Source organism: Triturus cristatus, chromosome 1_2, assembly GCF_964204655.1.
Source record: "Triturus cristatus chromosome 1_2, aTriCri1.1, whole genome shotgun sequence".
NCBI lineage: Eukaryota > Metazoa > Chordata > Amphibia > Caudata > Salamandridae > Triturus > Triturus cristatus.
In genome coordinates, this window is record NC_140580.1 from 89,550,317 (window position 1) to 89,574,896 (window position 24,580).

The window sequence follows — 24,580 nt, forward strand, 5'->3', positions numbered from 1 at the left end:
GTCTAGAAAGTTAGTGTGGGTGGTGGGAACAAATGAGAGACCCTTGCTTAATAGTGGCAGTTCTGAGTCAGTGAGTTGATATGTGGACAGGTTAAAGATGGTCATCGATAGGTTGTCTGACATGTTGGTTCTTCCTACTGAGCTGGTTACCACTGGTAGTGGTTCCGTCGTTCTCCTGGGGGGTTCTGCCAGTGTTGTCGCTTGACCCCGCCTCTCTTTTGCGGTTCTGGCAGTTTTGTGTTCTGTTTGATGTACTGCAGCCGTCTCCTCAAAGATCTTTTTCAATATAATCGTATGTGTATAGTGGTGCATGATCTGACATATCCCTAATAAACGAAGTGTTAAGTGGTAGGAGAAGATAAAGAAAGTATGTAAGTGTAGGGGAACGGGAAAGCAACCCACTTGAGACAAGGGGAATCAGAGCAAAGACCCTTGCAATCAGGCGATTGCTCTTAGTATGTTTATGAAGTACAGGGGAACACAATTCAGATCGGTCAGGGACCTTTGTAGCTAACTTATTTTGAGAGACAGTGGTCCCTGAGTAAGCAAGGAGTGGAGAGGAAATCAATATAGCCCCAATCGGTACTATATTTTAGCCGTTATCCAGCCAGATAAGGGCAATTTATTATACAAATAAATGAAATAAGCAAAACATGTGAATTAATTACAGTGGAACACAAGCCTGTATTCGTGAACAATCACTTTAAAAACATGTTTTGTGGTGACGGGGCCTGGACGGCCAAGATGGCTGATGTGTTTTTCTGAGCTCCCATCCTGCTTCTGTGGTGGAATGATTTTCTGGGTGCTGGGGTGCTCTAAGTGGGGTCGACGCCTGGCTCTGAGAGTCCGCTGAGCTAAGGAAGGAGAGGTCGCGTCGTTGGGCCTGATGAAGTAGGGAAAACATTGTTCCCGAGTGTCGGTGACAGAGGACTTCACCGACAAGATGGCAGCCCAGGGCTGAGGATCGGGCCCGTATGCACTATGTGGCCTTTGTTGTGCGTGGCGTCCCTGAGTGCCGGGCGAAGATCTGCCGGGAGCTTGGAGTGCGGAGTGCGGATTGACCAAGCAGTTCCAACAGGGTGGGCCCACTTGATAAGGGGAGGAAGCCGGCACACGCATACCACCCCGATCAGAGGCGGAGTGATCTGGGTGCATCGCTGAGAGGCTCACCTGCTGTGGTGCCGCTCTGAGTTGGAAGGTAGGATCTCTGAATTGGAACATACCGTGTGGAGCCTCTCCTCTGAAGTGGTCTGCTTTTAACATATTGCCAAGGCTCTCCAGAATTGAGTGAAGAATGCTGAAAATAGAAGGGGCCCAATGTAATAATCTTCAATTTGTTGGGTTCCCAGAGGGAACAGAGGGCTCAGCACAGTAAATATTTCAAGAGCAGTGGATCCGATGATGGATGGACAAGGATTGTCTGTCCTTTTGCTTTATAATTGAAAGGGCCCACAGGTCACTGGCTCAGAAACCTCTTCCGGGAGGTCCACTCCTCCCTTTGATAGCAATTCTTTTAAACTGTATAGACAGGGACGCCTTTCTGAAAGAGGCAGGGGCGAAGGGTCAACTAATGCATAATTCTGGCCGCATTATGATCTTCTATGACTATACTCTCCATGTCCAAGCACGGTTGCAGGTGCTTCTCGATTCCAAGTCATTTTCTATGATACTCCAAAGGAGGCTTGGGCCTGGTTTATAGAGCGGCAACCCCTTACAGTGCACCAGCCCCCCAAATGGCACTCGACTACCCCCTCGAAACCAGGGAGGCAGGGACTGGGAGGACCTGTGAAGCGAGGCAGTGGAAATTAACCCGATGGTGGAATCTCAAGGCTCAATGTATATCCAGGCCTCCACTTAGTCGGAGGGGGAATACCGGAACTAGAATGATGCCAAAGCACTGTAGTGCCAGAAGGTGCCCTCGGATTCTGCCACCGCCCGAGTTGGGCCCCCAGAGAGGGCTCCTCTGATGACCATACTGCATAACAAAGCAGTGCATGCCAGCACCATTGAATCCTATTGAATTATCCATTGCATATCTTTGGTATCCTCCGCCATAGGGGAATGCTGTCCTAATTCCCTCACCCCATCCCCCTTGTTGATAATGGTTTGTACCCATGTGACATGGTTTTATCCTTTCCCATGCGGAGCCGCAGATGGGTTAACTGTCATTACCATCTAATTGCACCAATCCCGAGTTAGTTCTGTGTTAATTTGGGGGTTTGGGTGACAGATGCTTCTTCATGGAGGGAAGTATAAAGTGGGGTTAGTTGGGGCAGTCGGTGTTTGCTTTGGTTGTTTGGTTACTTTGTATTTTATTGTTGCTCAGTCGCTCCAAGTACTAAGTTTGCTCTTCGCACACTCCCATTACAAACTTGATAAGCCCCACTACTGTCAGTATTTATATCGCCTCTTCAATCAATCATTCAATCACATAATTTGTAAAGCGCACTACATACCTGGGAGGGTTTCAAGGCGCTGGGGGGGGGGGGGTGTTGCTGTTACTGGTCGAAGAGCCAGGTCTTGAATTGTCTCCTGAAGGTCAGCAGGTCTTCGGTTTGTCGCAGGTAGAGGGGGAGGGTGTTCCAGGTCTTGACGCGATGGGAGAAGGATCTGCCTCCGGAAGTAGTTCTCCGGATGCGTGGGACTGTGTCCAGGTTGTGGTCAGCGGAGCGGAGTTTCCTGTTGGGTACGAAGGAGTGGAGACTCGAATGTTGAGATAGACTGGGCTGGTATGCGTGGATCAGGAGCTTGAAGGAGATTCTTTTGTCGACGGGGAGCCAGTGCAGGTTCCTCAGGTGGGGTTGATGTGGTCACGGCGCGGGACGTCGAGGATCAGGCGTGCCGAGGCATTCTGGATTCTCTGTAGTCTGCTGATGAGCTTGGACGAGGCTCTGGCGTAGAGGGCGTTTCCGTAGTCAAGTCTGCTGCTGACTAGGGCCTGGGTGACTGTTTTCCTCATGTTTGTCTGGATCCATCTGTAGATCTTGCGGAGCATGCGGAGGGTGTTGAAACAGGTGGAGGAGACTGCGTTGACTTGTTTGGTCATGGAAAGTTTCGAGTCGAGGATGACTCCCAGGTTGCGTGGGGGCCGGGGGGGACCCCAGTGATGTGGGCCACCAAGAGTCGTCCCATGCGGAGGGGTTGGACCCGAGAATGAGTATTTCCGTCTTGTCTGTGTTCAGTTTGAGGTGGCTGTCCTCCATCCAGTCGGCGACGGCCTTCATTCCCTGGTGGAGGTTGGATTTAGCGGTGAGGGGGTCCTTGGGGAGGGAGAGGATCAGCTGAGTGTCGTCGGCGTAGGAGATTATGTTGAGGTCGTGCTGTCGGGCGATGCGTGCTAGTGGTGCCATGTAGACGTTGAACAGCGTCGGGCTGAGGGAGTATCGTTGAGGGACGCCACAGATGATCTCAGAGGCCTCGGATCGGAACGGGGGGAGGCGGACTCTGAGTTCTGCCGGAGAGGAAGGAGGTGGTCCATTCCAGGGCTTTGTTTCGGATCCCTGCGTCGTGGAGGCGCGTGCGTAGTGTGCGATGGCAGACGGTGTCGAATGCGGCGGAGAGGTCCAGGAGCATGAGGGCCGCCGTCTCGCCATTGTCTAGCAGGATCCTGATGTCGTCTGTGGCGGCGATGAGGGTGGTCTCAGTGCTGTGGTTGCTGCGGAATCCTGATTGGAACGGGTCTAGGATGTTGTTGTCTTCGAGGTGCCGGGTGAACTGGGTGTTTACTATCTTCTCGATGACCTTTGCTGGGAACGGAAGCAAGGAGATGGGCCGGAAGTTCTTGAGGTCGCTCGGGTCCGCCTTGGGTTTCTTCAGTAGGGCGTTGATCTCTGCGTGCTTCCAGTTCTCAGGGAAGGTGGCATTCTCGAAGGAGAGGTTGATGATTTTGTGCAGGTTGGGTGCGATGGACTTGCTGGCTTTGTTGAAGATGTGGTGCGGGAGAGGGTCGGACGGGGAACCGGAGTGGATTGTTCCCATGGTCTTGATTGTGTCCTCGATGCTCACGTTGGCCCAGGTTGTCAGGGTGTCGTGGACAGTGGGGTGCGGTGGGTTCGGTGCGGTGTGGTCGGCAGCGGTCGTCCGTGGTCTGAAGCTGTCATGGATGTCGGTGAGTTTCCAGTGAAAGAAGGTGGCGGGGGAGTCACACAGGGCTTGCGATGGTGCGATGGTGGGATGTCGTTGGCGTTGGAGCTGGGGTTGGAGAGTTCCTTCACGATGGTGAAGAGCTCCTTGCTGTTGTGCGCGTTGTTGTCAAGGCGGTCTGTGAAGGAGGTTCTTTTGGTGGTCCTGATGAGGTGGTGGTGGTTGCAGATAGCATCTTTGTGGGCAGTGCGGCTTTCTGGCGTCTTGTTGCTGTGCCATATGTTTTTCCGTTTCCGGCAGGTGCGTTTGGAGTAGAGGAGTTCCGGGGTGAACCAGCTGACTCTTCTGCTGGTGTCCTCTGTTGGTGGAGTTTTTCAGCGGAGCGGCGGTGTTGGCGCAGTCGTTCATCCAGCGTTCGAGGGAGAGTGCACCTTCATCCGGGTTGGTGGGGTTCGTCGGAGGGTTGAGTGCGAGGCTTGTCTGTAGTTGTTCTTCAGTGATTTTGCCCCAGCGGCAGCGGGGGGTCTGTGGGGTGCGGTGGTGTGTGAGTGGTTTTCGGAAGGAGAAGTGGATGCAGTGGTGGTCTGTCCAGGAGAGTTCGGAGGCGTGGCTGAAGGTGACGTGGGGGCTTGAGGAGAAGATGGCATCAAGCGTGTGGCCGGCGATGTGGGTCGGCGTCGTGACGAGCTGTTTCAGTCCGAGGTTGGCGAGATTGTCGATCAGGGTGGAAGAGTTGTTGTCGTTGTTGTTCTCCAGATGATAGTTCAGGTCTCTGAGGAGGATGTAGTCGGTGGAGGTCAGCGCGTGCGTGCTGATGAGGTCGGCGAGGGAGTCAGAGTTGAGGCCGGGGTCCTGGCGGTCTGTAGATGAGGGTGCCTCTTAGGGTGGTCTTGGGGTCCGTGTGGATCTGGAAGTGCATGTGTTCGGCGGTGCTGAGGGTGTCGTTGGTGTTTGTTGAGATCTTGATGGTGTTTTTGTGGACGATGGCAATTCCTCCTCCGGCCCTGTTAAAGCGGTCTCTGCGGGTGATCTTGTACCCGTCTGGGATGGCTATGGCGATGTCTGGCGAGGAGGCTTCGTTCATCCAGGTCTCGGTCAGGAAGGCGACGTCCGGTGATGTGGTGTCGAGTAGGTCCCAGAGTTCGACGGCGTGTTTGTGTGCAGAGCGGGTGTTGATCAGGATGCATCTGAGCTTGTTGGCTTCCGTTGTGGTGGGTGTCTTGGCGCTTTCATGGCAGGAGAAGTTGCAGTTCCAGCAGGTGAAGGGGCCGTGGGTGCGCTTCGGGGTGGCCTTGCAGCAGGTGTGGGTCCTTCCTGGGTTGAGAGCGACGAGGGTTTTGGGGTCGTAGTGGAGGCGGTCTTTAAGGCTGCTGCGGGGGCCAGGGGTTCTGGCGCTGGGCGCGGTCCGGGCGCGGTCCAGGCGCGGACGGGCGCAGACGGGCTTGCCTTAGGTGCGCCTTTGCGGCCGCGCAGCGGCCGCCATATATGGGGAGGTGGGGAGGGAGGAGCAACTGGGAGGCGAGGGACGGGTGTGACGAATGGGCGCGGAGGGGCTGGGCCGCAGGGGAGGCAGCGGCGGGGACAGGGGAAAAGGAGACCGGCGCGGGGCACAGAAGAGAGAAGGGGTACAAAATCAGGGTCACAGGCACAAAGTAAACACAGGGGTACAGTGGACGGCGTGGGGTACAGAAATAAAAAGGGGGCACAGAAGCAGAGCGGCGAGCGGGGGGCAGGGGGCACAGACAGTCACAGGCACAGAATCAAGGGGCACGGAGGCACAAAGGCAGCAAGTGAGACGTACCTAAGGCCACCACTGGCCACCAGGGATGAGGCGCAGGTGGAAGCCTGCGGGTGGTGGAGGGCCTCGAATTCCACCGGCGGCAGCAGACAGCGGGGGTGCAGGCGGCACTGCAGCGGGGGGGGGGAGCGATCTACCAGAAGGTCTTTGGCACCATAGGCCCTTTTTCATGATACACTGTCCTACGCCACTCCCGGCCATCACCACTGCAATGTGTGCCTTCATGGTAAAAACTTGGAACATTAATGGGCTTCTGGACTGGATTAAGCGGGGTGGTAATGCAGTTTGTGTATCAACTTACCAAAGCAATCCTGTTCCAGGAGACTCACCTACAAGGTATCAGTTGCCTGTTCCTGGCCTGCCAGCGGCACGGCTGAGTGTTCCTTTCTGGTTGTTGCAGAGGTTCAACGGGTGGGTGGCCATACTACTTCACAAAACCTTGCTCCTAGTGATCTCCAGGATGTCCAGAGATGCATATGGAAGGTCTGTGGTCTTGGAATGATCTATGGAGGGTGCCCCCTACAATCTGATATGTACATGTGACCCCGCACCCACCATGGCATGGTCTACATTGGTGAGCCTCGGAAAGCTCATAGTTGCCCTACCAGAAGGCGTTTCGATTGTAGGGGGAGATTTCAATTATATCATGACTGAATAAGACTGGCGCAGGCTCACTAAAGCGCCATAGAGGACGGGGAGGATCCTGTCTGACTGGACCACCGGACTGGGACTTAGTGATGTATGGAGAATATGGAATCCCGGACACCATGAATATACACATGCGTTGGCTCGCTGTCCCACATCAACAACCTGTTACTCCTGGCCCCTGACCTCACGCACACAACAGGGTCACATATTACTTCGAGGGATCTCTGATCATGCTCCAGTAATGGCACACTTCTGCTCTCCTTCCGCAGGGGAAAGGGCTGTGTGGCGTCTTAATGCGTCTCTGCATACTTTGCTGATGAATTGAAGATTTTTCTAGACCTCCCCAAGGACACAGTAGACTCAGCCAGTGTGCTAAGGGGCACCTGTAAGGTTTCCATGTGAGGAATGGCCCGCACATATGCTCGGAGTAAAGAACGCGAAAGGCTGGCTAAGATCACTGAGCTAAAAACTTCCATACTATCACAGGACCATATTGCACAAGGCCTCCAAACAGACAGGATGCAGCGCTGTTTGGCCCAAGATATTTCCTCTCTGCGCCAGCTATGCCTGGATGATGCCTGCAGGTGCTGGATAGCCTCCACACAGAAAGTTTGGGAGAGAGGGGACAGATCATCTACTGGTTAGCTAGGAATAACACAGTATCAAGGGTGGTTCCCAGAGTGACCGATGGAAATGGGGTGTTGGTAAAGAAGTCACTAGAAATGTCAGCTGTCTTTGCACTATACTATGACGTTTTAGATGTGGAACAAATCCACCTGTGGTGCGAGATTGGGACTCCGCTGTTTGCGGACTTACCGCTACCTCCGCTGTCAACGGCCAACAGGGATGCCCTTGAGCCTCTACTCACGCTCAAGGAGGTGGGCGATGCACTCTCGGACCTCAGCTTCAGGAAACCCCCCGGAACAGATGGTTATCCGGTGGAATATTGCCGTAAGCTCAGTCCGGAGATCCTTTCCTCTATTTTAGATCTGTTCATGGAGGGGATCTTCGAAGGACAGTTTCTGGCGGAAATAGACCTTGCAGCGTTGGTTGTCCTGCTAAAATCGGGCTGCCCACAAGACCAATGTGACTCATTCTGCCCAAACTACTTAATCAACAAGGAGGTCACACTCTATGCTAAATGATTTTTTAACCGCTTCCTAAAGGACCACTCAGACCAGCACAGTTTCATCCTACACCGCAGCACAAGACACTGTATCAGAAGGGTTCACCTGGCGCTAGCTCGCATTCAGTCACTAGGTGACCCAGCAGCATTTATCCCTATTAATTTTGAAAAAGCATTCAATACCCTGCATTGGTTGTTTCTGGATAAAGCCCTTGGAAAGATGGGCTTTGGTCCACGATACCGATATCGGGCCTACATCTGGGTCCTGTATGCGGCCCAGCAGGCACAAGTGAGAATAAATGGATCCTTATCCCGTAGATTTCTCCTCAGACGGGGCACTATGCAGGGGATGTTTCATCTCCTTCTTTTTGCACTAGCCATTGAGCCTGTGCGGCCTGGGTGCTTTGCGAGGTGCAGATATGCTACTTTGACTAGGGACTGTCGATGGATCGCCTTATACATGGATGACGTCCTGCTCTTGATTCACATCCTTAACACGTTTGGCTTGGTCTCTGGTCTGTGGGTCAACTGGGATAAATCCCAATACGATGAGACATGGCACCTGGGGATCTCCATACGCCGTCTTAGTTTTCTATACCTGGGAGGTCATATATCCTGGGTGCAGGAACTCACCTGGAGCATCAACCTCTGCTCCTTGCCACAAAGGGGCTGTCGGGACATGACTTGATGGGACAAGCTACCCCTTAATCTCATGGGAATGGTAGCCCTCTTTATGATGATGATCCTCCCACGTCTGCTCTATGCTCTCCTGAACTTTCCCCTCCACATTCTGCAGACCTGGTTCAATACCCAGGCTGCGCTCTTGAGATAGTTCATGTGGATAAATAATCCCAGGAAGTCTCATTTCTATGAATGCATCCGTGTTGTATTCGACTGTGGACTTTCCATGTCTGATATCCGTCTATGCTTCTGGTCGGCACACATCCTGATAATGAATGACTGATTACAGAGGGGCTGGGAGGACCCAGCATACCGAGGAGAGATAGCCATAGCAGAACTGGAAAACATAACAAGTATCCTTTATGGTGCGCTGATCCCGGAACTGACCAGGGAGGGTATTTATTTTATTTATTTTGAGAATTTGTAAAGCGCGACTGATACCTTGCAGGCTTCCTGGCGCTGGAGAGTACTCTGCTGACGGATAACCGGGGGAACAGTCAGACGGACATTTATTGGGGGAAAAGCCAGGTCTTGATACGTCTCCTGAATGGAAGAAGCTGTGAAATCTGACGTATGTCAGTGGGCAAGCTGTTCCACCGCTTGGCCGCTGCAACCCTGAAGGATCTGCCCCCTGTTCTGGTTTTATTGAATCTGGGTACCTTTACCAGACAGGCCGAGAATGATCGTAAATCTCTGGCAGGAGTGTACCACCGAAACAGGGCTTGCAGAGGTTTGGGTCCAAGTCCGTGCAGAGCCTTAAAGACAATGCAGAGGGACTTGAAGGCCACACGTTGTTTTAAGGGTAGCCAGTGTAGCTCAGCCAGAGCTGCTGTGGCCGAAGCCCTCCTCGTCCAGCCCAGAGCCAGCTTGGCGGCGGCAGATTGAATTCGCTGTAGTCGATCCATCAACGTGACTGGAGACTCCAGGAGCAGGGCGTTACAATAGTCGAGGCGACTGAGTATCGTACACCTGACTATCGACGCCCTGGCTTGTGCCGGGAGAAGAGGCATGATTTTCCGCAGTGAGCGAAGCAGGGCTGTGCAGATCCCCACAGTTTTCGTTACCTGGGTTTCCATACTTAATTTGTTGTCCAGCATGGCTCCCAGGTTGCGAACCGAGGCAACTGGCAGAGGTTTGTCTCTAATCTCTGGGGGCCAGAATTCATTCGGAAACTTGCGGGGTATCATGGTGCCTGAACAAAACAGGACCTCCGTTTTAGAGGAATTAAACTGGAGGGAGTTTCTGTGTAGCCATCCAGCCGTCTCTCTTAGGCAGTCGTGGAAGGTGGAAAAAGAAATGGCATCTTCACCTTCCCAAGAGAGGATGAGCTGCGTGTCATCAGCGTAATTTATTGTTTTGATCCCATAGGATTGGATTAGCTTGATTAGCGGGATGAGGTACACGTTAAAAAGGATGGGGCTGATGGAGGAGCCCTGAGGGACTCCCTGGGGTACTGGTGCAAAGGTGGATTGGAATGGGGGAAGGGAGACAGCCTGTCTTCTGTCCCGAAGGTAGGAGTGAAACCAGAGCAGTGCAGTGCCTTCCACTCCCACTTCACCAAGTCTCTGCAGCAGCATACCATGGTTGACCGTATCGAATGCGGCAGACAGGTCCAGCAGTATCAGCGCCACTGGTTGGCCCCTGTCTGCACGCAAGCGAAGATCCTCCATGGCTGTTAAGACTGCTGTTTCGGTGCCGTGGGCAGGACGGAACCCGAACTGGTGATCGTCAAGAAGGTTGTTTTGTTCTAGGTGGGCGGACAGGCACGAACTGACCCATCGTTCGGCGATCTTCGCTGGGAAAGGCAGCAGGGAGATGGGTCGGTAGTTTGAAAGACAATCTGGGCTCAGGGAGGTTTTCTTCAAGAGAGGGGTGATTAGCGCCTGTTTCCACGGGGTTGGGACAAAGCCACTGTGCAAAGACTGGTTACATATTAGGCGCATGGTGCCAAAAAGATCATTTCCAAAATTTTTCCAAGCTTTTGGAGGTAGGGGGTCGAGTGGAGAACCCGAGGTGATACCAAGCGCCAGTCTTTCAAACTCGGAGGCCGGGATTGGGGGAAATTCCCGTAGTCTAGCCAAAAGGACAGAGCCTGGAGACGACAAGTTTCGAGAGCTGGTGTCTGGTCCCTGCGTGTTGGAAGTTCCCGAAGAGGGAGGTGTTTTCAGGTTTTGAATAATGGTGTTTATTTTATTAATGAAAAACACTGCAAGATTGTCGCAGGGTGTACCATGTGTGAAATGCGATGTTACAGTGGATGGGATGGGACTGCAGGCTCAGGCTGGAGACTCCCCTGTGGGTGGGCCGCTGGGTGGAGCGCATGGTGAACCTCGTGGAACCGCACTGGGATATAGCGCTTGGGAGATGTATGTGACAGAGACCAAATTAAATCATTTCAGAATCTTCAATCCGAGTTCCATATGCATAAATCCCAGTTCTTTTTTCACTTGCAACGTAAGCATGCTCTTTCAGATGACAAGGAAGAGCTAGGTGAGGTCCTGGAATGCAGCCTATTTGAGCGGAAAGTACTTATGGGTTCCCTGGGAAAAGGGGTGTGGATTTCACAAATCTATAAACCCTTGGTTACACATTCTCATTACCTGTAGGGGCCCCTGAGGATGAGGTAGGAGGAGTGGATAGGCTCCCGGGAAGAGATGGTTTGGAGGGATGCCTGATTGGCAGCCTGCACTCTGGCAATCTCTGCATGGTTTAGGCTCATACAGTTTAAATATCTCCATCAAGTTTACCTCATACCCTACCGTCTCTGGAAGGCCCGGGTCTGCCCCTCACCTACATGCATTAGGAGCCCGGAGCCTAGAGGGGATTTCTACCACACAGTATAGGCCAGCCCTGTCATACAGCATACTGGTAAGTATTCTCTTAATTTTTTCCCGAGTGGTGGGACTACACACCGACGCAAAGCCTAGACTCGCTATACTGGGCATTATGGAGGAAATGCGGGGTGGAGGGGCTGGATGCAGGTAGGGCTGGGCACATTGCTGGCCAAAAGGGATATAGCCAAAATCTAGAACTCCCCTACTTTTTCTGCCAGCGCAGCTTGTAAGAAAGGTATGGATTAGTGCCCGAATCTGGAAGAGAAAATATATATACAACACGAGGGTGTCCCCGCAAATATGAGATGGTTTAGAACTAATGGTGGATCTATAATAGTGTGGAAGGTTATGGCTGTCGTGGTCAGATATGGTAAGCACTTTTTGTATTGGTGGGAATGTGGGTGGAGGTGAGTATCCGTGCGAAGTACAGTGCACTTTGTTTACCTTGTGATAGCAACTATTGTTGTACTTGAAAGCAATAAACATTTACTTTTTTTAAAACATGTTTTGTAAATACTATAAGAACATTGTTTTTGTCTATTGTAGGGGTCAGTCAGCTTAATAAACAGAGTTCAAAAGGTTTGAAAAACATTGAGAAAACACTACTTAAATCCACAAAATATAAATATTGATAATCGGGCAGCTTAACTATTTTGTAGGCAGGAATACTGGAATAGACCTATTCACAATGAATTTTTAAAAACAAAGCTTTTCTGTGAAATTTCCACTACAGAACTCTTCGCAGTATATATTGGTATAGAATATGCGCTACTGTTACTACTTTAATTCCACTGATACATCATGTCCGCAGGAAGATCTCCAGTGAGTATGGCAGTGCTTACACCCACACTGGTGAGCCAGTCATGTTATTCGCTTCTAATGTGGGATAGCCGTTGTTGTCCTGTACAAGAAGTTACGTTTTGCACTGATATATTGATTAGGAAACTGCCTGCCGTCTGGATCGCAGTGTCCAATTTAGTAGCCTGGCTTCTTTTGTTTCACTTCTTCTAAGGATCACTAAAATGCATGCTAGTTCTTAGAGAAACAAGAAGGCCTATTGTGAGGGCAGATTATTCTGTTAAGTTGTGGCAACTTGTCTTGTAGTGTTAGAATAGGCGGTGACATACTTTGAGCTGCATTTGCCTCACACGGGTCTACTGTACAACTCAATAAAAGCACATTTTAGGGCTTCGCTGTGATACAAGTCAGAACAAAATGGATCTCTCTTTAGAAGCTCCCTATCGGAGCTTTTAGACAGACTTATTTGTGCAGTGATGTCAACTCAAGCTCACCTATTGAACTCGTACTGAAATGGCCCCACTTGTAGAAAGGCCGTAGAAAGTGATGTTTTTAATACCAATCTCTGAATTGAGAAGTGTTTGTGAATTGTAACACCTCTATGTTAAAGAGGACTTTATAGGGTTTCATAGCAGCAAGGTCATTGTTTGAAGATATCCCAGATTTAAAGCTAAACATTTTGCTTTTGTCATGAATTAAATCTTTTCAGTGACTAGTAGAGTACAAACTAGAGGTGTTTATACTTAATCAGAGGTCAACATATAAATGTTGCAATACAATATAATAACCAATAGGCATAATCTATCTGAAATTAGCACTAATGCTTAATGTATTGTGTGCCTAGATGACTGCATAAAGGAGTCTCAATCCCTCCCCTTCCCCCCCAATTGTGTCCCTTTTGGAAAATATAATTTATTTGGACTTAGTAGATAAACACTGATGGCATTTATCTGACATTTCAAGAAACTTGATTAATATTAATCTGCAGCAAACCTATTGTTACAGGTAAGCAACTTGTTTCTTGTCAGAAGTCTTGGCAAAGTTTGTGATCGCTCAAGCAGGTGCTCGAATGAATCCTAAACCTGTTGTGACCCCCCTCACATTACTGCTGTCCTACCTCCTGGCCTGGCCTTTGAAAACTCATGTCCGTCTTCTCCTATTTCCTCCTTGGGCCTGAGACTCTTAATTCTAGTTAAATTCTCTTTTACTACTCAACCATGCCTTAGAGTCTTTAGATCATGTTGTTCCTCCCTCCGGCATGGTCTTAGACTTCTAAGTGTCCTCATAACTAATGTCCCTGCTTAAGCCCAGTAATGTGTGGTTGTGCACCAGGGTTTACTGAAGTATTATTGACTTGCATGTAGATTTAAATTTGTGCTGCACATTGAGGGGCCAATTTTTGCATTGGTGAAATTGTTAATGTCTAAATTACTACTATTGCTGCCAACTGACTCATGAAATGTTGATGATGGAAATGACGCACATAATGCAATGCTTCCTTTTTGCCAGATATAGATATCTAACTTTATATGTAAAAGCAGTAAAGTTTGTTTAAAAAAAAAAAAAGTGTCAACAATGGAAAACAGGCTCCATCCAGGCGTGTTGCATTGTCAGAACTATTGAAGTTTAAAATCTTGCTTTTCTCGGTTGTGATAGTTGAGTAATGCCTCTGTCTTTCACTCCTTCTGAAGGTGAGGCTGGTGCAGTCCTCTCCCGCCAGTTCCCAATTCAAAGCCACGTTCCAGGAGTCTTACCAGGTGTACAAGCGCTACCAGATGACAGTGCATGGGGATCCGCCTGATAAGCCGACCGTCAGCCAGGTCAGAGTCTTCCATAGTTGTCAGTTCCGTGCAACCAGTGAACCCTTTGGTTTCCCAAATACTTAGTGTAGGTTCTGTTTGTGAATCGCTCTGTTAATGTACTGTTAAATGATAGGAAAGTGAGTGTGTGGGGAAGAAAATAATAGGTAGAGCTTTACTTTTTTTTGACAAACCGCAGTGTTTGATTCTATGTGGAGAGCCAATGAATGAAGCTCTCTTCATTAATCTCTTCATCTCTTTCTCCTGGGAAGCGGGCTATCCTGTGATAAGAACTACCTACTGCTGCGCTCGCTGTAGCCACAGTGTGCCCTCTCCTTAGTCCATTGGAACTCTCTCCAGAGTTTGAGCATGCCTCTCCACTGCTCAGGAATGTCCCACCCCATAGTAAAGGCATTCCTCTGTCTATAGAAGTAATTCCTGTAGGCAAGTCCCAGCATGCTAGCCTCAGCATGTTCCACTCAGCCCATCCAATAATCCTGTTATAAATTTCATGACACAGCCAGTAACTGAATGACGTTTCCTCATTCATGCAAGCCGGACACTTGCTGAGGCAAAAAAATCAGTGATTAATTGAAAATTAAAAGTGCTCCAAATTCATGGACTTTCAGACCATGAGCCTTAAGAGGCCAAACTGTCTTTCACTGCAAAGGCTCAATAGTCTCTGTGAGGCAGATTCTATGTCCACTTTGAGCCAGCCACATGAATCTCAGGAATGAATCCTGCTGGATGTGTTGTAGGCCTCTGTCCAGTAGCGGCTGGCATACCTGCCTATAGCATTGGATATTGCAGTTTATATCCAGCCAATTCTAGAGATTGCATGTTCTTCTCCTGCTCTTGGTATCGAAGGACTTTCTCCAGTTGCAGGTCTCTTGGGGAGTGCAGTGCTTTCCTTCCATTGGGTCATCAATGGGCACAGAACTTTTGTGCAATCAGTTAGTAAGTAGAGGTGGGTGACCTTGCATCGTTCTGCTGTTGAGGACTTGTTGGTTGATTTTGTAAACACGTGGCTGAGCTTTGGAAACCGGCCTGAGGAGACCTTCCACTTGCCTTCCCTTCAGAAGCATCTTGGTGTCAGAAATATTTATTTCACCACCCTCTGCTTGAATTTCCCTTGCTCTGAAGGTGAGGTTAGTACCTGTCTCCATGGATGACCCAGAATTTTCATCAACCTTCTGCCAGTCTGCAGCGCTCTATGCCAAGTATCAGATGGCGATTCACAAGGATGCACCACAAGAGTGCAACGATATAGAGGTATGCTTCCCAAATGCAGTATGCATGCTCTTCTCTTCTTTTACAATGTTTGTGTTCGTAGGTCTCAGTTGCATTGAGGATGAATGAGGCAGAATGTTGCTTTTGCCTCAAAACTTCAAGCTGGCTCAGTTCAGATAGAATGCTTGTGGTTGAATCTGGGAGAGTGCAGCTTGAATTGTCATGTTAAAATATCTGACCTCCTAGCTCATCATGCATGGTTAAGTTTGATGGTGGAGAGGTGGTAAAGACCACAGCTGTGGGCAAAAAAGCGTTCAAGTAATGTTGATTTCATGATGAGGATAGTGATGGTGTGAGCTGTACCCCATAGTATTGGCAGACCTTATTATGTTCTCTCTTTCTCAACATAATGGTGGTATAAGTGTGTCTAAATCTATCTAGTTGGGAGAATATGCTTGTTAATTGTTTCTTCAAAGCCTTTCTTATCTGCAGCTTTTGAGTACTTTGAACCAGATGATAAGGTAAAAGCTGTTATGTTTTAAACCTTCTTCTGACATTAGGGGATTCACACTAACATAGTGCTGGCCACTCTCGCCTTCAATTCCTGTTTGAAACTGATGGACGAGGACTGGAATTGTATGCCGTAGGTAGATTTGAAATGTTATGCACTGTTGAGTATCCAACGTATCTTGTACAATAACCTAAATTCCTACTTTTGTGCTTTTTCCTGACTTCAAGGAGTTCATTGTTTGTCAAAGCTATCACTGTTATGGTGAACAGACTGTAGCTGCTGTATGGTCTTAGACTCCGATCACCTACTTGTTCACTTAGAGTGATGCATTTGACATCGGGGACAGATCCGATGGTGGTAATCTGTCTGGAGGTCACCTTGAATCCTTAGGGCCCGAAGGCGCTCCAGCGAGATTTGGATGAGTACCAAAGATTAGATCCATGGACAACCTCAGCTAATGGAGATGTTGCGCATCGCCGAAGCCCTAGGAAAATGGTTAAGCAATGGGGGCAAAGTCGGAATCTGTTCCAAAGCTAAGGAATGACTCTGAGGGGTGGAAGTAACTGGGGCAGGAAGGAAGAGCCATGATTGGATGTCATATGTTTTTTACTATTTTTTCGACTTACCTGAGCTTCAGGACTTCGAGGCTGGACTGTTCCCATGAGGCACAGGTTCAGACTGATTTGCATATGGCCATGTCTGAACTGGGGTGGCGGAGTGAGCTAAAGAATGATGATGGATTAAACCCAGATCAGTTGACTGGGGGTGAGTGCTTGCAATGTTCAACACTCCGTCCATCATCCCCTTTCAATCAATCAATCAAAGACATTTATAGAGCGCACTACCTACCCGTAGGGTCTCGAGGCGCTTGGGGGGGGCGGGGGGGGGGGTGCTGCTACTGCTCGAACAGCCAGGTCTTGAGCTTCTTCCTGAAGGAGAGGTGGTCTTGGGTCAGGCGCAGGTCGGCCGGGAGAGAGTTCCAGGTCTTGGCGGCCAGGTAGGAGAAGGACCTTCCTCCTGTAGTGGCTCTGCGGATGCGTGGGATGGCGGCGAGGGTGTGGCTGGCGGATCGGAGGTGGCGTTTGGGGGCGTAGAAGTTGATTCGGTTGTTGAGGTAGCTCGGGCCTTGGTCGTGGAGAGCTTTGTGTGCGTGGGTAAGGAGGCGGAAGGTGATTCTCTTGTTGACCGGGAGCCAGTGCAGGTCTCTTAGGTGTCCGGAGATGTGGCTGTGTCGTGGGATGTCGAGGATGAGTCTGGCTGAGGCGTTCTGGATGCGCTGGAGTCTCTTCTGGATCTTGGCGGTGGTTCTGGCATAGAGTGCGTTGCCGTAGTCCATTCGGCTGGTGACGAGGGCCTGGGTGACGGTCTTCCTGGTCTCTGTGGGGATCCACCAGAAGATCTTCCGAAGCATGCGCAGGATGTTGAAGCATGACGAGGAGACGGCGTTGACTTGCCTGGTCATGGAGAGGGAGGAGTCCAAGATGAAACCCAGGTTGCGTGCGTGGTCCGTCGGTTTGGGTGCGGTGCCCAGGGCAGGGGGCCACCAGGAGTCGTCCCAGGCGGAGGGCGAGGAGCCCAGGATGAGGACCTCCGTCTTATCTGTGTTCAGCTTCAGGCGGCTCGTCGTCATCCACTCGGCTACCTTTCTCATCCCTTCGTGCAGGTTGGCTCTGGCGGCGGCGGGGTCGTTGGTCAGGGAGAGGATCAGCTGGGTGTCGTCGGCGTAGGAGATTATGTTGAGGTTGTGTTGGCGTGCGATGGCCGCGAGGGGGCTCATGTAGACGTTGGTTTTGCTTTGTTCGCCCTAAGTTGGCAGGGTATGCCCAGACGTGGGTCCCTTGCTCACTTTGCCACTGGATTCAAGATAGCCTGGCTGATGAGGGTTATGAAACCGAAACCGGTTGCAGGATGCTTGTTTCCGGTCCAGGGAAGACGTGGCTTGGCAGTTCGGGCTGGACTGTTCCCATGACGCACGGGGTCAGACTGATTTGCATATGGCCATGTCTGAACTGGGGTGGCGGAGTGAGCTACAGAATGATGATGGATTAAACCCAGATTAGTTGACTGGGGGTGAGTGCTTGCAATGTTCAACACTCTGTCCATCACCCCCTTTGGTTTTGCTTTAAATAATGTAGACACCTATTTTTTCTGGTCAGAATGCTTCATTTATGACTTATAAAACATTTTAGGTCAGGAGCTAAAGCCTCAGTAGAGTATAAAGTTTTGGAACAGTGAGGGAAATGGGCTCATTGGCAGTGGCGTCTCTAGAAGTGTTTTTGAGGGCCAGAGGGATATGGATGGTGGGGGACACAGTGCGCCACAGTTTAAGCTGGTAGGGCCACCTGTAAAGGGTAATTATAAATATATATAGTGTGGTTGTGTGACCTCACCTTGTAATACACTTGCCAACCCCTTTACGACAAGTAGGTTTCGTTTGTCAAACCTTCAGCTCCTCAACCCTGGGTAGCTGTGGCTCTTAGCAGCAAGGCTTACACGAAGGAACCAGTGTAAAGCATTTAAACAGCACCCAAACAATTGAAGAAATCGATAAGATGCTATAGAAATCCAACACAAATTCATAAAAATAAACTTTATCATTATGTATTACCAGTGAATGATAGTGGTTTGTTGGGCAGCACGCACAGTCGCCTTGAGTTCACCTTATTGCAGGTCGTATTGTACGCAGAAGGAGGGTCCGCGGAAGAACGAAGAACAAACGGCTGCTGTACTCCTGGCGTCAGCTTGCAGCCAACCTCTGCAAGGCGAGGCCACCACCTTACCGGAGCTTTATACTGAATATCACGCCTTGTTTAATAAGCAGAAGGCAACCCGGTTACCACCCCATCGGGTGTATGATTGCTGCATTGAACTAGTACCAGGAGCCAACGTACCCTGTAGTAGGGTATATGCATTGACGGAGCCAGAAACACGTTATCTAAAGAACTACCTCGAAGAAAATCTTGCTTCAGGGTTCATTACACATTCCTCGTCCCCTGCCTCGTCTCCTCTTTTCTTCATTCCGAAGAAAGACTGTGACAATCTACGTACATGCATCGATTACCGTGCTCTGAACCGAATCACCGTGAAAAATCGGTATCCGTTGCCACTCATTCCGGTGCTCCTGGACCAGTTGAAAGGGGCTCGGTACTTCACCAAACTTGATCTCAGAGGGGCTTACCACCTGGTGCGGGTAAAAAAGGGAGATGAGTGGAAGACCGCGTTCCGGACAAATTTCGGTCTTTTTGAGTACAGGGTGATGCCCTTTGGACTATGCAACGCCCCTGCTGCCTTCAAATATTTTATGGATGAGGTGTTGCGGGGCTACCTGGACCGCTTTTGTATTGTCTACATCGACGATATTTTAAATAATTCACCAACGTTCCAGGAACATGTGGCGCATGTGAAGGCAGTCTTAGACCGACTGACACATCATTCGTTGTACGCCAAGCTGGAGAAATGTCTCTTTCATGCTCAAGAAGTGACCTTTCTGGGATATGTCATCAACGCCCAGGGGTTTCAAATGGACGCCAGTAAAGTCGAAGCCATTACCAATTGGGAAACCCCGCAAAATGTGAAATCAGTACAGAGCTTTCTTGGCTTCGCCAATTACTATCGGCGGTTCATTCCCTCTTTCTCGAAGATCATTCATCCCATTTCCAGCCTACTCCGAAAAAACACCCCTTTTTTATGGGGTCCAGAGGCATCCCAAGCCTTCCAGCTTTTGAAAAACAAATTCACTCAGGCTCCGATTCTGCGTCATCCAGACCCACAGCTCCCATATATCTTGGAAGCAGACGCGTCATCTTATGCAGTGGGAGGAGTGCTGTCTCAACGACACCCAGAGACAGGGCAAGTACACCCGATCGCCTACTACTCAAAGAAACTCACTCCCTGTGAAGTCAACTACACCATAACCGACAAGGAATTGTTAGCCATAAAGAGAGCATGCGAAGAGTGGCGACATTACCTATTGGGTGCGCTTCATACAGTGGAAATTTACACCGACCATCGGAATTTGTTGTTTCTAAAGACGGCCAAGGCCCTGAAACCCCGGCAACTACGTTGGACATTGTTCTTCTCCGATTTATGATTTTGTTATAAAATACAGACCAGGACCACAAAACGGAAAGGCCGATGCCTTGTCCCGCAGAGAAGAACCAGAGAACCAACCAACAGAAGAAGGGGCTGAGCCGCCTTTCATCTTGTCGGAAGCAGTATTCCCGGAACAAACCATCGCACTAATCACCTCTCAGGATTTTCTTGAAGATTTGCTCGTGTCAGTAGCCGAGGAGGACGTCCAAGCCTGGGTGAATGAGGAACCCGAACACCGATCGCTCGTCGGGGATTTGGCGTACCATTACCATGCCCTGTACATCCCGGACACGCAGCTACAACAACGAGTACTAGCCTGGGAGCATGACTCCACGCTGGGTGGACATGCAGGAATCTATAAGACCATAGCCGGTGTGGAAAGATCCTTTTGGTGGCCTTCACTGAGAAAAGACGTTAAAACCTATGTAGGTACATGTGCAACGTGTGCACAGGGAAAGGCCAGTCACACCAAACCCCCAGGTCTGCTACAAAACCTCCCTATCCCTCCACGACCCTGGCATGCCATCTCAATGGATTTCATAGTGGACATGCCCCCCTGTGAGGGGAACACCGTAGTGCTAGTCATCGTAGATCACCTGACGAAGATGGGGCATTTTATAGCACTGGCTCATCTACCTACATCAGCTGAATTAGCCAGAGTGTTCCTCCAACATGTCGTGAGGGCTCACGGAATTCCCAGCGCATTAATCACAGACAGAGGACCGCAATTCACGTCCCGTTTTTGGAAGGCCCTATGCAAGACGCTGACTATCGAGGCCCGGCTTTCCTCCAGTTACCACCCTCAGACGGATGGGAAGACGGAGTGCCTAAATCAGACCCTGGAGCAGTATCTGCGCTGTTTTACCTTACAGAAACCCCTGAACTGGTCCACCTTGTTATGGATGGCCGAATTTGCCTACAACAACGCTACGCATACAACACTGGGATGTTCTCCTTTCTTCTGTAGTTATGGCTACCATCCGAACATGCTCCCTTTTGAATGGCCCACCACCTCGAGACTGCCCAGTATTCAGGAACATCATGCCCACCTGCGGGCGGTGTTGATTGAAGCCAAAGTACAACTTAAAGCGTAACGCAGACAAAAGACGAACGCCTGAACCCCAGTATCAAGTGGGGGATAAAGTGTGGTTATCCACAAAAAACTTGCATCTGAAAGGAATAACCAGGTTGAAACCCAAGTACGTGGGGCCGTATTCCATTGAAGAAATCATCAATCCTGTTGCCATGAGACTGTCTTTGCCCACTTCATGGCACATTCACCCTGTATTTCATGTGTCCCTGCTTCGACCATGCCCTTTAACGATGAGACTCCCCGATAAGCCACTCCCTGTAGAGATAGATGGGCAGGAGGAGTACGAAGTGAGAGAGCTCCTGGACTCCAGATTGGTCAGAGGGAGGGTGCAATACTTGGTAGATTGGAAGGGGTTCGGGGTGGAGGACAGAACATGGGAACCCGTAAGCAACCTCCATTGTCCCGAATTGCTGGAACAGTTTCATGCTGCTCATCCGGGCAAACCAGGACGCCCGCTGAGTCGGCGGTCCTTGAGAGGGGGTACTGTAGCGATCACTCGAGGGGCCACAGTTAGGAAGGCACTAGGTAGATACCAACATAACCCTCCTCCAGGAAGCCGGTGGAGAAAAGGCCCGGGATACTACATGTCCCAGCATGCCATGGGCCGCCTCCAAAGGAAGTTGGGAACACCCTGTATATAAGCACCTCCTCCTCCAGAGGAAGGTGCTTGACAATCCATGACCAAGAGGATATGGCGGATGGTGCTCCCCGCCGGATTCCAGCGAGAAGCATTTACTGCGTCTTTCCAGTCGTCGAAGCCCAGCCGAGTCGGAGGAACCGCGGAGCTGCCCTAGCGAAGCAAAGACATAGGTATTCGTGGGACGGGCTGAGCGCGCACTGCTTTGCTCTGTCTCCCTTCAAAACTCCACGATAGCCGGGCCTGTCGTCTCAACACAGAACGCTACGAGCAGCGTTCTCACGCCGAGTTCAGTTCTTTTGACCCGCTTTATGTTGACCCGCTTTAAGCTGACATACGCTTTCCAGTACCCTTGCAGTTACCGGGGCCAATTCCAAGGAAACGAAGAAGCGGTGACAGAAACCGCTTCATAGATCCCCGGCGCATGGTTCCTTCCTCTGCGCTGCGAGACTTAAAGGGACCATTACCCGTTTATTAGGAAGCCTTCCTTTTTTGTTGAGTTACGAGACTTTCTGCAGGCGCCTTCTGTCCCTTGGTTCTTTCTCAACTAAGGTTACTGCAGACATCATTATTTCATTTGACGTGACACTTACAGGTGAAAGCAGACCTCTGCCTCCTAGGCGCTTGACACGAGAAACAAGGAATAGTGTCCTGGTTGCAGGGGAATCCTGGTGAGTGGAACGGGCAACTTAGGGAGAGAAGCACAAGGGGTCATTAGCGAGCGAACAGTTAGGAGAACTCGTAATCCTTGTTGTTTTGTTCCCACTCCAGAGCACTCCACTCACGGGAAGTCCGGTCCTCACGAACAGCCCAGGGGGACACCTCACCTGCCATCACTACCCTTGTTGTTTTTCCCCTTTATTTTTCCCTTTTCCCCTGGGGGTCTCCTCACGCAGTCGAGTGTATTTTCACTGTGAGGGGGGGGCGCCTTTGGGAGAAGGGGGATCACACGACTGCCATCGTTCCTGCTGAGTCCCGCAACAAAGGTTAGTGACTGTATATCATTCTGATCACTGACCCTGTACCTGACACATGCCTCTCACCCAGATTGGCCACACCCTGCATTCGACTCTGACACTGAAGCCTACATTGGCTCTGAAATCATCCCAATCTCCAATTTGGCACTGAAAGCTGCATTGGCTCCAAAGCCTACTCCTTCAACTCCAAAAAGCACACCACCATTGCTTCAGACCTCCCCAACTGATCCCCTTACAGACCTTTTGTTCTGTACGATCATGCTGTAGATGGAGGACCAACAAACATCCCACGGAAAGACGATCCTGTAGTTCCAGCAGGGGATGCTGAACTGGATCACTAATCTTTTTGCCCCTCCATTCCAGGTGAAACCACCTCATATCACAAGGTCATCCAGCAGGCTGCCACCTACCATAAGATAGACATGCATGTAGTCCTGGAGGTGGGTGATTTTTCTAGTGGAGACCCTTGCAAAATCTGAGAGATTGGTCCAATTTCTCCCTATGCTGAATAAAATGTTCAAGTTTGACCCGAAAAACTTCAAAGACCCCAAAAGAACCAGGGTAGTCACCCCTTGGATGGAAAATTTGTGTTCAAGACATGTGAGCTGTAGATCACATTTTTTGCATACTCCTGCCATCTAGTGTTGGGTCCAGATGTTTGCATGTGATTTTTCTTTGAAGAAGTCTTTCCAGTCACGAGGTAAGGTGACTCCTCCTTTCGGTGATAGTGCGCATGGGTTTCGACTCCATTGTTAGATTGTTTTTTTCCGCCATCAGGTTTAAACGTGTATTGCTGCGCTCTGGTTTGAAACCGTTCTTCGGGTTTCCCTTGGTGCGCAATCCATTCTACCCACGTCGGTATTGTTTCATACGCTTATCCCACTTCTCTGCTTATCATATCAGTCGAAAAAGATTTCAATTTCGATCGGAAGACCCGTGGAAGGCCTTTGGGCCTAACCTCGTTGGTCCACCTCGCAGTCGATTGAACAGGCTCCATTGAAATTATGTCTTCGGTGCCACGCAAAGTATCGGTCCGATCACCGACTCGCACAAAGTTTGCAACTTGTGCTTATCTCCGGAGCACAATGAACAGGACTGTGGTACATGTAGATTGTTTCGATCCAAGAAAACTCTTCGCGATAGTCTGGCTCGACGCCATGAAATGCAAAGCCAGAACATCAAATACACGCCAGACAACTTCGGTGAAAGATCCGAGCAAGACGAATTCGAAGGTGAAGGATCCGAGCAAGACGAATTCGATGCACAAGGTGCCATAGAGGAACAAGAAGGGCAGGCTTTATCCGTGCCATAATTGGACTCGGAGATAGAAGAGGATGTTCGAGGCATATGAGCTGCAGATTACACACTGTGCATAGATCGCCATCTGGTGTTGGGCCCGGATGTTTGCAGTTGTTTTTCCTCTTGGAAAGTCTTTGGTAGTCACGAGGTATGTGACTCCTCCTTTGGATCGTATTGCGCATGGGCTTTGGCTCCATCCTCAGATTGTTTTTTTTCCGCCATCGGGCTCGGGTGTGATCTTCGCGCTCCGGTTCCGAACAGTTTCCAGTTCCTCTATCGACATGCAATCCTCACTTCATTCGCGGTATTGTTTTTGATCGCGATCTCCACACTCGACGCGGCTCTCATCGATCAAGACCTTCGATTCCAGTCGTCGACGACGGCCTTCGGGCCTACCCATGCTCCGGTCCTGGCTAATGGAAAGGACTCCTTTCAAGAAGTGCCCTCGATGTGGGTCCAAATTCCCACACACCGACCTTCACGAAGTCTGTAACCTTTGCCTCTCCCCTGAACACGAGGCTCGAGACTGTCCGGCGTGCAAGTCCTTCCGGTCCAAGAAAACCAATCGAGACCGAAGGGCGAGAAGAACCATGGCACACTCGTCGACGACGATTCCAGACAACATCTTCGGGGAAGGCGTCGACGCTCCAGAAGAACAACACACCGACGAGGGCCTCGTCAGCGCCTCCAAAGCCGACGATTCAGATGTGGAGGACATCACTCCGGCACAGAGGGTCGTGAGTACCGAAGTCCCCCCCCTCACACCCTCGACGGCACCGAAAAAGGCTTCGGTCACTCCTTCGCCTCCAGGCCTAGGCAAGACCAAACACACTGCTTCCCACACCGCACCTTCGGGACCGGTAAAGAAGCCTATTAAGCCTTCCGGCTGCGTCGGTGCCGAGGAACACTCCTCCGCACCGACGCCGAAAAAGAAAATGGCTTCCTCCTCGGCACCGAGCTCCACACCGAAACAC

General features: G+C 50.3%; 1 protein-coding gene across 8 annotated transcripts in view; it reads left to right on the forward strand.

Annotated features, from left to right (window-relative positions):
• The window catches only part of ATE1 (arginyltransferase 1), a 409,370-nt gene that overhangs the window by 210,610 nt on the left and 174,180 nt on the right, over positions 1 to 24,580 (forward strand). For 3 of the 8 annotated variants that reach the window (XM_085602676.1, XM_085602685.1, XM_085602667.1), the window contains exons 7-8: positions 13,660 to 13,788; positions 14,911 to 15,039. In XM_085602676.1, the coding sequence (XP_085458802.1) occupies positions 13,660 to 13,788; positions 14,911 to 15,039 (258 nt within the window). The remainder of the gene's footprint in view (positions 1 to 13,659; positions 13,789 to 14,910; positions 15,040 to 24,580) is intronic. The other 5 variants (XM_085602709.1, XM_085602727.1, XM_085602693.1 and 2 more) reach the window with 2 other exon arrangements.